The 15,094-nt window shown below is 36.7% G+C and overlaps 1 protein-coding gene across 1 annotated transcript in view; it reads right to left on the minus strand.

Moving 5' to 3' along the window:
* Positions 1-549: 549 nt before the first annotated feature.
* LOC119526185 (complement factor H-like) overlaps positions 550-15,094 on the minus strand; it is a 125,085-nt gene continuing 110,540 nt past the window's right edge. Inside the window, exons 20-22 of the mRNA XM_037825109.1 lie at positions 14,096-14,272; positions 1,441-1,623; positions 550-961 (exon numbers count right to left, since the gene is read on the minus strand). Of these exons, the coding sequence (XP_037681037.1) occupies positions 738-961; positions 1,441-1,623; positions 14,096-14,272 (584 nt within the window). The 3' untranslated portion in view covers positions 550-737. The remainder of the gene's footprint in view (positions 962-1,440; positions 1,624-14,095; positions 14,273-15,094) is intronic.

The following is a 15,094-nucleotide window of genomic DNA, read 5'->3' on the forward strand; positions in this document are numbered from 1 at the left end:
GCTAAATCAGATACAGTCATTTTAAATATTTTATTGAATTTTATGTTAATCTGTATTCAATAAACATTAATTCTGAGCTCAGAGAATCACATGTGCATGTGTAGGATTAGACCCCGTATTGAATATCCACCACTTTTTATAACAAGATTACCATGGTATACATCCATCTGGATCCTACTTTCTCTCTATCATTGTTTGGATCATGGAGTATGCTAGACATCTTGCAGAGGATCACACATTTCATCATATTTGATAAATTTATCCATTGCTATATAAGCAAGCTAATATTAGGAACTGATAAATAATCACAGGTATCCTGTTCATTGCATAAGGTATCACACGGCAGCCTTACATGTTTATGAAGTGATATGACTTTGAAGTTGGAGACCACCCTATCTTTCCACTTTTTCTGAAATAGAGAGTCTCAGAAAGCCTCAAAAGTTAGGAAAAAGCTTTGAGAGAGTTAGGAGAGTGATGCACACACATAAGCTTTGAAGAGAATGCACCTAATTTCTTGCAGTAGACATTTTATAAATAGGACACACATCATTATTGTTTGTCAAGTTTTAATATGGAACATTTAAGAAGTGAAACACTGGTCTCTCTGTTTATAATTACATCATCCACTTCATATTTAACACAAATTCTGATATCAATAAAAATCAGTTAACACATGAAAATTAAAATAGAGTTGAACTGGATTAATAATGCAAAAATTCAGAATAAATGGAATTATTTTAATAATATCGATACCAGATGTCTTTTTTACGACACCTGGGATATGTTACTATCCCTTCCTGACACTTTGTTCGGAAGGGATTTGTTGGTGTCTGTGGGATATATCCATTTTTACACTGGAATTCAATATCATCATCTGTTCTGGAATACAGTTTATTCTTAGTTGACCATTTTAACTCTATGTTATGTTCATTCATGATATCTGGTGATACTACGCATGCCCCTGCAAGTAGAAGAAAATAAACATAAAACATTAATTAGCAGAAACTTTCTTTTCCATAGAAGTCTAGGTTTTCATTAGAATCTTAGATACTGCTTCAGGAATGTTTTCTCAGAACATTTGCTAACCCATCTTCATGAAAAATATAATGTAGATTTTTAAAAAGTGAAAATTTAAGTGATTTAAAAATAAGCTGTTCTTAATGGGAGATCATTTTATGTTATTAATTCATAATGTGAATTATTACATTAATTATTACATTAATAATGTGAATTATTACATTAAGTGTCTTAAAAAACTTTCCATTACCACTGTGTTTGATTGATAATTTCCCAATATTTGTTTCCACACATATTAATTTTTGGTTTCAAGCACTCAGCAGATTGGTTGCTTGTTATTCCATAAAAATTCAATCATAAACAGTCAACATTGATTCTCATTACTCTCATTTTCCAGGATACCTGGAAGAGTGAAGCACTTACCTGAGCATTTTGGTGGTTCTGACCACTCTCCGTTTCTACACGTCACACGTGCATCACCCTGAAGAACATAGTAGGCCTGGCATTGATACTCCACTGCTGATCCTGGAGCGTATTCCCCTCGTGGAAATGAGGTTATATCTCCATTGTCAATAGCCGGAGGGGGCCCACATTTTCCTTTAGAATCTAAACAATATTATTTTTTGAGACTGAATCAACTTACAGGTTATATAGAGGTGAATAAAACAGCACTATACATATCAAGACTCGTGTGATCTAACAATAGAAATGTTTAACATAGAAATTCTTATCCAATATACTAAAATTTACACAATTTCTCAATCCTTCATTTCACCTCAAATTAAAGCATACACAAAGTATTATATAAATTTGCTTTATAATATTCCGCAATTAAAATTGTGTGTGTGTGTGTGTATGTGAATCAATGTTTGACTATAGGTTAGCGAAGATAAACAGGCAAAGCCTCTTGTTGTCCTTTGTGTCTCTAGATATTTTTCTTCATTTCTATTGCAAAAGGAAAATCAAAGTCCTTGGAAAATTTCAAAGAATACAATTTGTATAAAATAAAAAGGGTTTTTTTATGTTCTCTTCTCGTCAAGATATGGTAGGAACATTTCTGCCTATTTCTCCTGCTAAGTACAATTAAAAATCCTGGATATGTTATGTACAATAAACTATGAAGAGTCAGAAAGTTTAGAGAAGTAGATATGACTAGGAATTTGGAACTCAAAGAATAACAAGGAAGTACATTACTTCGGTTTTATTTTGCCTCTTGTATATTTATTGTGGACTAAGTATTGGAGAACACTGCAACTCAGAAATGATATCTGGTTCAGGAAAAAATTCCATAAAGACCCTGCAGTCTCAAGCCTAAGGCCTATGAAAGGAGCAACCTAGCAGTACAGAAACCTTTTTTTACAATATCTAACCTATTCTAAAAAAAACATACAAGTAATTGAAGATCTCCCAACCTTTGATCAGCAAAGACCAAGTGGAAATCCTAGATGTCCAACATCCTGAGGTAAAAGTACCTATCCTTTCTCCCATGGGGTCAGCAGAGGCCAGGTGGTAATCCTGGACTTGCACCCTGAATGCTGGTGATGGAGGCTACTTAAATAGAAGATTTAAGTAAAATTTCAAGCCATAATGCCCCAAATTTTAAGGATACAATTGAAAATCACTCTACCTACCAAGAATGAGGAAAATAGCAAAAGAGAAAGGCATTCAGTAGATACCAACACCATGATGACTGAGAATTTGGAATTATTTAAGAATGATTCTTAAACCTCAGTGGGAATATAGATTTGATAATATAATTCCAGAAAATTTTTAAAAATCATTGGATGAACTTATTAGTAGACTGGATATGGCAGAAAAAGGAATCTGTGAAATTGAAGTTAAAACAGTGGAAACTACCCTGTAGGAAAATGCACTTTGAAAACAGCAAAAAATATGAACAGAGCTTCAGGGACAATAGAAAAATAACAAAACATTAGAGTCCCCAAATAAATGACTTTGGGAAAACTGGATATCCATATCCAAAAGAATGAAAGAATGAAACCACACCCCTTATACAAAACTTAACACAGAATACCTCAAAAACCTTAATATAAGAAGCTATTCCATAAAATTACTAGAAGAAAATGTAGGGCAACATCTACAAGATTTACCAATAGGCATAATTTCTTAGACTTTACTACAAAGCAAAAGCAATGAAAAAAAAAAAAAAAGATAAATGGGACCTCCTTAAAACTGAATACTTCCATGCTTCAAAGGATTTGTTAACAGGGAGAAAAGGCACCTGACACATCCGGAGAAAAGATTTGGAAACCACATATCTGACAAAAGTTCAATATCCAGAATGTATGAAGAAATCCTACAATTCAACAATAAAAAGACAAACAACCCAATTAAAAATGGACAAAAGACCTGAACAGATACTTTTCTTAGGAGGAAACACAAGTGACCTAAAAGCACATGAAAAGATGCTCAGCTTCACTAGCTGTTAGGGAAATGCAAATCAAAACCACAATAAGATATCATCTCACACCTACTAAAATGCCCGCTGTTAAACAAACAGAAAACTACAAGTGTTGGAGAGGATGTAGAGAAATAAAAGCACTGATTCACTGCTGTTGGAATGTAAAACGGTACAGCCAAGAAGGAGGACAGTTTGCTGCTTCCTTTGGAAGCCAATATCACTACTCCGTAAACACCCAGTAGCAGGCATGGGAATGCACATTTGCACACCGATGTTCATAGTGACATTATTCACAATTGCCAGATAATGGAAACAACCCAAGGGTCCATCAATCAATGACTAGATAAACAACATGTGGTATATACCTACGATGGACTATTATTCAGTTGTAAGAATGCATGAAGTCCTGAAGCACACGACAGCATGGATGAACCTTGAGGACATTATGTTAAGTGAACTAAGTCAGAAACAAAAGAACAAATATTGTATGATCTCACTAATATGAACTAATTGTAATATGTAAACTCATAGACATAAAATCTAGAATACAGGTTACCAGGATATTGAATGAGGTCAGAAAATGGGATGTGGTTGCTGAATATGTGCAGACTTTTAACTGGGTTGAACTTAAGTGTTTGGAAATGGATAGAGGTGACAGTAGCAGATTTTTGAGTGTAACCAACAGCGCTGACTTGTGGGTGAATGTTGTGGGAAGGGGAAGTTCAGATTCATGCCTGTCACCAGAAGGAAAGCTGTAGGTTAAAACATTGGAATGTATAACATGGTAATCTTGTGGATTACTGTGATTAACTGTAAAAATATAAAAAAGTTCTTTCATGAACTGGAACAAAGGTATAACCCTATTATGAGGAGTTAATAATAGAGGGGTATATGGGGAAAAGGTACCTATGCAAATCATGGACTATAGTTAACAGTGATATCTTAATATTCTTTCACCAACAGTAACAAAAGTACCACACCAATACTAGGGTCAATAATAGGGGGAATGAGGGATTCATGGGATGTTTTGGATATATATTTTTTTATTTTTAATTCTTTTTCTGGAGTAATGAGAAGGTTTTAAAGTTGATCATGGTGATGAATACATACTGATGTGATGATACTATGAGGAAATGATTGGATACTTCACATGGATTTTATGCTGTGTGAATATATTTTCATAAAACTGCATTTATTGAGGCAGGGCAAGATGGCAGACTGGTGAGCTGTATGTTTTAGTTACTCCTCCAGGAAAGTAGGTAGAAAGCCAGGAACTGCGTGGACTGGACACCACAGAGCAATCTGACTTTGGGCATACTTCATACAACACTCATGAAAACGTGGAACTGCTGAGATCAGCGAAATCTGTAAGTTTTTGCGGCCAGGGGACCCGCGCCCCTCGCTGCCAGGCTCAGTCCCGTGGGAGGAGGGGCTGTCAGCTCCGGGAAGGAGAAGGGAGAACTGCAGTGGCAGCCCTTATCGGAAACTCATTCTACTGATCCAAACTCCAACCATAGATAGACTGAGACCAGACACCAGAGAATCTGAGAGTAGCCAGCCCAGCAGAGAGGAGACAGGCATAGAGAAAAAAAACAACACGAAAAACTCCAAAATAAAAGCGGAGGATTTTTGGAGTTCTGGTGAACATAGAAAGGGGAAGGGCAGAGCTTAAGCCGGAGCTCAGGCCCTGAGGCGCATATGCAAATCCCGAAGAAAAGCTGATCTCTCTGCCCTGTGGACATTTCCTTAATGGCCCTGGTTGCTTTGTCTCTTAGCATTTCAATAACCCATTAGATCTCTGAGGAGGGCCCTTTTTTTTTTTTTTTTTTAATCCTTTTTTCTTTTTCTAAAACAATTACTCTAAGAAGCCCAATACAGAAAGCTTCAAAGACTTGCAATTTGGGCAGGTCAAGTCAAGAGCAGAACTAAGAGAGCTCTGAGACAAAACGCAATAATCCAGTGGCTGAGAAAATTCACTAAACACCACAACTTCCCAAGAAAAGGGGGGTGTCCACTCACAGCCATCATCCTGGTGGACAGGAAACACTCCTGCCCATCGCCAGCCCCATAACCCAGAGCTGCCCCAGACAACCCAATGTGACGGAAGTGCTTCAAATAACAGGGACACACCACAAAACTGGGCGTGGACATTAGCCTTCCCTGCAACCTCAGAGTTGGGAAGGTAGAGCAGTGTGAATTAACAAAGCCCCATTCAGCCATCATTTGTGCAGCCTGGGAGCCTCCCTACACAGCCCAGCAGCCCAGAACTGCCCTGGGGGGACGGCACTCACCTGTGACATAGCACAGTCATCCCTCAACACAGGACCCGGGGTGCAAGGCCTGGAAGAGGGGCCCACTTGCAAGTCTCAGGAGCCATACGCCAATACCAAGGACTTGTGGGTCAGTGTCAGAGACAAACTGTGGCAGGACTGAACTAAAGGATTAGACTATTGAAGCAGCTTTAAAACTCTAGGATCACCAGGGAGATTTGATTGTTAGAGCCACCCCCCCCTCCCTGACTGCCCAGAAACACACCCCATATATGGGGCAGGCAACACCAACTACACACGCAAGCTTGGTACACCAATTGGACCCCACAAGACTCACTCCCCCACTCACCAAAAAGGCTAAGCAGGGGAGAACTGGCTTATGGAGAACAGGTGGCTCATGGACGCCCTGCAGGTTAATTAGAGAAAGTGTACTCCACGAAGCTGTAGATCTGATAAATCAGAGATAAGGACTTCAATTGGTCTACAAATCCTAAAAGAACCCTATCAAGTTCAGCAAATGCCACGAGGCCAAAAACAACAGAAAATTATAAAGCATATGAAAAAACCAGACGATATGGATAAACCAAGCCCAAGCACACAAATCAAAAGACCAGAAGAAACACAGCACCTAGAGCAGCTACTCAAAGAACTAAAGATGAACAATGAGACACTAGTACGGGATACAAAGGAAATCAAGAAGACCCTAGAAGAGCATAAAGAAGACATTGCAAGACTAAATAAAAAAATAGATGATCTTATGGAAATTAAAGAAATTGTTGACCAAATTAAAAAGATTCTGGACACTCATAGTACAAGACTAGAGGAAGTTGAACAACGAATCAGTGACCTCGAAGATGACAGAATGGAAAATGAAAGCATAAAAGAAAGAATGGGGAAAAAAATTGAAAAAATTGAAATGGACCTCAGGGATATGATAGATAATATGAAACGTCCAAATATAAGACTCATTGGTGTCCCAGAAGGGGAAGAAAAGGGAAAAGGTCTAGGAAGAGTATTCAAAGAAATCGTTGGGGAAAACTTCCCAAATCTTCTAAACAACATAAATACACAAATCATAAATGCTCAGCGAACTCCAAATAGAATAAATCCAAATAAACCCACTCCGAGACATATACTGATCACACTGTCAAACACAGAAGAGAAGGAGCAAGTTCTGAAAGCAGCAAGAGAAAAGCAATTCACCACATACAAAGGAAACAGCATAAGACTAAGCAGTGACTACTCAGCAGCCACCATGGAGGCAAGAAGGCAGGGGCACAATATATTTAAAATTCTGAGTGAGAAAAATTTCCAGCCAAGAATACTTTATCCAGCAAAGCTCTCCTTCAAATTTGAGGGAGAGCTTAAATTTTTCACAGACAAACAAATGCTGAGAGAATTTGCTAACAAGAGACCTGCCCTACTGGAGATAGTAAAGGGAGCCCTACAGACAGAGAAACAAAGAAAGGACAGAGAGACCTGGGGAAAGGTTCAATACTAAAGAGATTCGGTATGGGTACAATAAAGGATATTAATAGACAGAGGGGAAAAATATGACAAACATAAACCAAAGGATAAGATGGCTGATTCAAGAAATGCCTTCACGGTTATAATGCTGAATGTAAATGGATTAAACTCCCAAATTAAAAGATATAGATTCGCAGAATGGATCAAAAAAAATGAACCATCAATATGTTGCATACAAGAGACTCATCTTAGACACAGGGACACAAAGAAACTGAAAATGAAAGGATGGAAAAAATATTTCATGCAAGCTACAGCCAAAAGAAAGCAGGTGTAGCAATATTAATCTCAGATAAAATAGACTGTAAATGCAGGGATGTTTTGAGAGACAAAGAAGCCCACTACATACTAATAAAAGGGGCAATTCAACAAGAAGAAATAACAATCGTAAATGTCTATGCACCCAATCAAGGTGCCACAAAATACATGAGAGAAACACTGGCAAAACTAAAGGAAGCCATTGATGTTTCCACAATAATTGTGGGAGACTTCAACACATCACTCTCTCCTATAGATAGATCAACCAGACAGAAGACCAATAAGGAAATTGAAAACCTAAACAATCTGATAAATGAATTAGATTTAACAGACATATACAGGACATTACATCCCAAATCACCAGGACACACATACTTTTCTAGTGCTCACGGAACTTTCTCCAGAATAGATCATATGCTGGGACATAAAACAAGCCTCAATAAATTTAAAAAGATTGAAATTATTCAAAGCACATTTTCTGACCACAATGGAATACAATTAGAAGTCAATAACCATCGGAGACTTAGAAAATTCACAAATACCTGGAGGTTAAACAACACACTCCTAAACAATCAGTGGGTTAAAGAAGAAATAGCAAGAGAAATTGTTAAATATATAGAGACGAATGAAAATGAGAACACAACATACCAAAACCTATGGGATGCAGCAAAAGCAGTGCTAAGGGGGAAATTTATAGCACTAAACGCATATATTAAAAAGGAAGAAAGAGCCAAAATCAAAGAACTAATGGATCAACTGAAGAAGCTAGAAAATGAACAACAAACCAATCCTAAACCAAGTAGAAGAAAAGAAATAACAAGGATTAAAGCAGAAATAAATAACATAGAGAACAAAAAAACAATAGGGAGGATAACTATCACCAAAAGTTGGTTCTTTGAGAAGATCAACAAGATTGACAAGCCCCTAGCTAGACTGACAAAATCAAAAAGAGAGAAGTCCCATATAAACAAAATAATGAATGAAAAAGGTGACATAACTGCAGATCCTGAAGAAATTAAAAAAATTATAAGAGGATTTTATGAACAACTGTATGGCAACAAACTGGATAATGTAGAGGAAATGGACAATTTCCTGGAAACATATGAACAACCTAGACTAACCAGAGAAGAAATAGAAGACCTCAACCAACCCATCACAAGCAAAGAGATCCAATCAGTCATCAAAAATCTTCCCACAAATAAATGCCCAGGGCCAGATGGCTTCACAGGGGAGTTCTACCAAACTTTCCAGAAAGAACTGACACCAATCTTACTCAAACTCTTTCAAAACATTGAAGAAAATGGAACATTACCTAACTCATTTAATGAAGCTAACATCAATCTAATACCAAAACTAGGCAAAGATGCTACAAAAAAGGAAAACTACCGGCCAATCTCCCTAATGAATATAGATGCAAAAATCCTCAACAAAATACTTGCAAATCGAATCCAAAGACACATTAAAAAAATCATGCACCATGACCAAGGGGGTTTATTCCAGGCATGCAAGGATGGTTCAATATAAGAAAATCAATCAATGTATTAAAACACATTAACAAGTCAAAAGGGAAAAATCAATTGATCATCTCAATAGATGCTGAAAAAGCATTTGACAAAATCCAACATCCGTTTTTGATAAAAACACTTCAAAAGGTAGGAATTGAAGGAAACTTCCTCAACATGATAAAGAGCATATATGAAAAACCCACAGCCAGCATACTACTCAATGGTGAGAGACTGAAAGCCTTCCCTCTAAGATCAGGAACAAGACAAGGATGCCCGCTGTCACCACTGTTATTCAACATTGTGCTGGAAGTGCTAGCCAGGGCAATCCGGCAAGACAAAGAAATAAAAGGCATCCAAATTGGAAAAGAAGAAGTAAAACTGTCATTGTTTGCAGATGATATGATCTTATATCTAGAAAACCCTGAGAAATCGACGATACAGCTACTAGAGCTAATAAATTTAGCAAAGTAGCGGGATACAAGATTAATGCACATAAGTCAGTAATGTTTCTATATGCTAGAAATGAACAAACTGAAGAGACACTCAAGAAAAAGATACCATTTTCAATAGCAACTAAAAAGTCAAGTACCTAGGAATAAACTTAACCAAAGATGTAAAGGACCTATACAAAGAAAACTACATAACTCTACTAAAAGAAATAGAAGGGGGCCTTAAAAGATGGAAAAATATTCCATGTTCATGGATAGGAAGGCTAAATGTCATTAAGATGTCAATTCTACCCAAACTCATCTACAGATTCAATGCAATCCCAATCAAAATTCCAACAACCTACTTTGCAGACTTGGAAAAGCTAGTTATCAAATTTATTTGGAAAGGGAAGATGCCTCGAATTGCTAAAGACACTCTAAAAAAGAAAAACGAAGTGGGAGGACTTACACTCCCTGACTTTGAAGCTTATTACAAAGCCACAGTTGCCAAAACAGCATGGTACTGGCACAAAGATAGACATATAGATCAATGGAATCGAATTGAGAATTCGGAGACAGACCCTCAGATCTATGGCCGACTGATCTTTGATAAGGCCCCCAAAGTCACTGAACTGAGCCATAATGTTCTTTTCAACAAATGGGGCTGGGAGAGTTGGATATCCATATCCAAAAGAATGAAAGAGGACCCCTACCTCACACCCTACACAAAAATTAACTCAAAATGGACCAAAGATCTCAATATAAAAGAAAGTACCATAAAACTCCAAGAAGATAATGTAGGAAAACATCTTCAAGACCTTGTATTAGGAGGCCACTTCCTCGACTTTACACCCAAAGCACAAGCAACAAAAGAGAAAATAGATAAATGGGAACTCCTCAAGCTTAGAAGTTTCTGCACCTCAAAGGAATTTCTCAAAAAGGTAAAGAGGCAGCCAACTCAATGGGAAAAAAATTTTGGAAACCATGTATCTGACAAAAGACTGATATCTTGCATATATAAAGAAATCCTACAACTCAATGACAATAGTACAGTCGGCCCAATTATAAAATGGGCAAAAGATATGAAAAGACAGTTCTCTGAAGAGCAAATACAAATGGCCAAGAAACACATGAAAAAATGTTCAGCTTCACTAGCTATTAGAGAGATGCAAATTAAGACCACAATGAGATACCATCTAACACCGGTTAGAATGGCTGCCATTAAACAAACAGGAAACTACAAATGCTGGAGGGGATGTGGAGAAATTGGAACTCTTATTCATTGTTGGTGGGACTGTATAATGGTTCAGCCAGTCTGGAAGTCAGTCTGGCAGTTCCTTAGAAAACTAGATATAGAGTTACCATTCGATCCAGCGATTGCACTTCTCAGTATATACCCGGAAGATCGGAAAGCAGTGACACGAACAGATATCTGCACGCCAATGTTCATAGCAGCATTATTCACAATTGCCAAGAGATGGAAACAACCCAAATGTCCTTCAACAGATGAGTGGATAAATAAAATGTGGTATATACACACGATGGAATACTACGCGGCAGTAAGAAGGAACGATCTCGTGAAACATATGACAACATGGATGAACCTCGAAGACATAATGCTTAGCGAAATACGCCAGGCACAAAAAGAGAAATATTATATGCTACCACTAATGTGAACTTTGAAAAATGTAAAACAAATGGTTTATAATGTAGAATGTAGGGGAACTAGCAGTAGAGAGCAATTAAGGAAGGGGGAACAATAATCCAAGAAGAACAGATAAGCTATTTAACGTTCTGGGGATGCCCAGGAATGACTATAGTCTGTTACTTTCTGACGGATATAGTAGGAGCAAGTTCACAGAAATGTTGCTATATTAGGTAACTTTCTTGGGGTAAAGTAGGAACATGTTGGAAGTTAAGCAGTTATCTTAGGTTAGTTGTCTTTTTCTTACTCCCTTGTTATGGTCTCTTTGAAATGTTCTTTTATTGTATGTTTGTTTTCTTTTTAACTTTTTTTTTCATACAGTTGATTTAAAAAAGAAGGGAAAGTTTAAAAAAAAAAAAAGAAAAACAAGGAAAAAAAAAAAGATGTAGTGCCCCCTTGAGGAGCCTGTGGAGAATGCAGGGGTATTCGCCTTCCCCACCTCCATGATTGCTAACATGACCACAGACATAGGGGACTGGTGGTTTGATGGGTTGAGCCCTCTACCACAGGTTTTACCCTTGGGAAGACGGTTGCTGCAAAGGAGAGGCTAGGCCTCCCTATGGTTGTGCCTAAGAGCCTCCTCCCGAATGCCTCTTTGTTGCTCAGATGTGGCCCTCTCTCTCTGGCTAAGCCAACTTGAAAGGTGAAATCACTGCCCTCCCCCCTACGTGGGATCAGACACCCAGGGGAGTGAATCTCCCTGGCAACGTGGAATATGACTCCCGGGGAGGAATGTAGACCTGGCATCGTGGGACGGAGAACATCTTCTTGACCAAAAGGGGGATGTGAAAGGAAATGAAATAAGCTTCAGTGGTAGAGAGATTCCAAAAGGAGCCGAGAGCTCACTCTGGTGGGCACTCTTATGCACACTTTAGACAACCCTTTTTAGGTTCTAAAGAATTGGGGTAGCTGGTGGTGGATACCTGAAACTATCAAACTACAACCCAGAACCCATGAATCTCGAAGACAGTTGTATAAAAATGTAGCTTATGAGGGGTGACAATGGGATTGGGAAAGCCATAAGGACCACACTCCACTTTGTCTAGTTTGTGGATGGATGAGTAGAAAAATAGGGGAAGGAAACAAACAGACAAAGGTACCCAGTGTTCTTTTTTACTTCAATTGCTCTTTTTCACTCTAATTATTATTCTTGTTATTTTTGTGTGTGTGCTAATGAAGGTGTCAGGGATTGATTTAGGTGATGAATGTACAACTATGTAATGGTACTGTAAACAATCGAAAGTACGATTTGTTTTGTATGACTGCGTGGTATGTGAATATATCTCAATAAAATGAAGATTAAAAAAAACAAAAACAAACAAACAAAAAAAAACTGCATTTATAAAAAAAATTGATGTCTGAAAACTTCCCAAATTGGACACATGGCATAAATCTACATGGCCAAGAAACGGGGTCGACTCCAAATGGAGAATTACAAATAAATTCAATCTGAGACACATCATAATCAAACTGCTGAAAAGTAAAGAATAGAAAAAATTTTTACAGCCTCTGGAATGAAATTATGCAATAGAGAATTAAGTATTGAAATGATAGTTTGTTTCCCATTTCACCATGGACATCAGAAGGAAGTTGTACAATATTTTTCAAATGCTGCAATAAAATAACTCACAACATCAATACAAATCAAACAAAACTAACCTTTAGAAATATAGGGAACTAAAGAGATCTTAAGACAGAAAAACTGAAAGAATTTGTCTAGTGCAGATATACCTTTAAAGACAGGCTAAAGTAAATTCTTCAAATCCTAATGAAAAGATAATAGAAGGAGTATTGAGATTCCAGAAAGGAAAAAATGAAAAATCGAATTGACAAAAATAGGAGTAAGTATAGTACACTAACTTTTGGATCATGAGTTTTTCAAATGATGCTGGATAAGAGAAGCAAAATTGTATCATCTCATACATCAGTATATGTTGAGGAAATACTTGATATCTTTTTATTAAAAATGTGGGAAGGATAAATGGACCTTAAAGAAAGTAAGGTTTCCATACTTCAGTTCAAGTGATAAAATGCCAAGGCCAATAGTGATAAGTTTCACATGTATATTGTTAATACTTAGAGGAACTGCTAAAAACATAAAACTAAACAAAGAAATATTCTCAAATACATGCAGAAAAATTAAAATAAAATTCTAAAAATGTGAAGGAACCCCCAGGGAAGACAAGAAAGTGAAATTGGGATCAAGAAATGGATGAAACAAGCACAAACCAATAAGAAAATGGCACATTAAACATAAATATTTGAAGAATTAATTAAAATGCAAATGTTATAAATATACCTGTTAAAAGACCAAGAATGAATATGTGGAAATAAAACAATATCCATCTACGTGCTGTCTCCAAAATCTAATGTCGAACATAAAACTTTAGTATGTGTCACAGTAAAAGATTAGAAAGAATTATATCAGGTAAACTTTTAACTTAACAAAATAGAAGTGGCTGTAATAATGTCCCCTTTGCTGACTCCTCCTATCTCTTAAACTCTAAACATGGATTACTAGAAGACCAAGTTTCAAGACTTATTTTTCTACATACACTATTTCTCCAAATGAGCTCAATCACTCACATCAAATTAGATATAATTAAAATGCTGAAGATGCACAAATTTATATCACATTGTATGATCACTTCCAAGCTTTCTACTGTAAATTTCAAATTAAGGTATCTTTTACACATTCATTCCTAAGGAAATAAAACAGTGTCTTAATGCTTAGGATAAGGAATTTTCCAAGATTTCAACTACTCCTTTAATATGATCCAATCAGCCATAAAACAAACATACCAAACAACTTGTCTAGTCCACAAAAAGAATGGGATTTTAAGCACCATCATTCTATATTTATTTGAAATAATATATTCCTTGAGCACTACTTCACTATATATTCATATCAACATATTATATCCCTACTCTACTCTCTACAAATTTTTGGTAATAAGATACTCTACCTCTGCATTTAGGTGGTTCTGTCCAGGTTCCATTTAGGCATGTCACCTCTACTTCCCCAAATAGATCAAAAGGTTTGGTGCATTCATAACGTACTCTCTCACCAGGTGGGTATCTAGCCAAAGGCCCTGATATAATACGAGCATTTTCCACTACAGGTGGATTCACACAGGAAACATCTGGTAGAAAGAAAAAAGTATCTTCAGCTAGTAAGCATTCTGAGTAGCAACTCAATGAAGGGGGTTCAAAATAGATTTCAATGCAGATTTAAAATCAGTAGATAATCCGTTATGTAAAACTTTACTAATTTCACAAAATTTATATGAAAGTTTTAAGGAATGTAAATAAATCAATATTCAGTATAAGATTTAAACTGCTACATGCTTAAATCTCTTTCTCTCCCTCTCATCCTTCACAAGAAGTTTGAGAACCTTTTTTCTCCTTTATGAAGTCAGTAAAAATGTGAATGATAAGTAAATGTTACCAATTAAATAAATTCAATACGGATTTAGAATGTAAAAAGGGCATCATGAAGAGATTATTTTATATCAGATTGGGCTAGCAGTTATCCTGCTGATCAATCTGAAATGTAGTCCCTTAGAAAAGTAAGCACAGGTATGTACTTTCTTAGAGATTAAGTCAAAAGTTAAGAACATACTTTGAAAAATATTAAAGTTAAAAGGAAGATATAAATCAAATATATTCAAACAAACGTGAGAAAGCAACAGAAAAATAAATCTATAATTAATGAAAACAACTCTAATGACCCTTTGGGAAATTCTTAAGGACACTATAATGAACAATGGTATCATTCATCAGAAGTTTCAGGAGAACGTGCAGTATTGAAAGGCTATAGCTGTGGTTCCCAAATTGAAGTGTGCAGTAGACTCCACTGGAAACCTTGTTAGAGAGTTTCAGGATCCCTCCCTCAGAGTCTCTTCTCCAGGAGGTATGGGCTAGACCCAGGAATTTCCATCTGTAACAATTTCCCAGAAGAGGCT

Source organism: Choloepus didactylus, chromosome 2 (genome assembly GCF_015220235.1).
Source record: "Choloepus didactylus isolate mChoDid1 chromosome 2, mChoDid1.pri, whole genome shotgun sequence".
NCBI classification, from domain to species: Eukaryota; Metazoa; Chordata; class Mammalia; order Pilosa; family Megalonychidae; genus Choloepus; species Choloepus didactylus.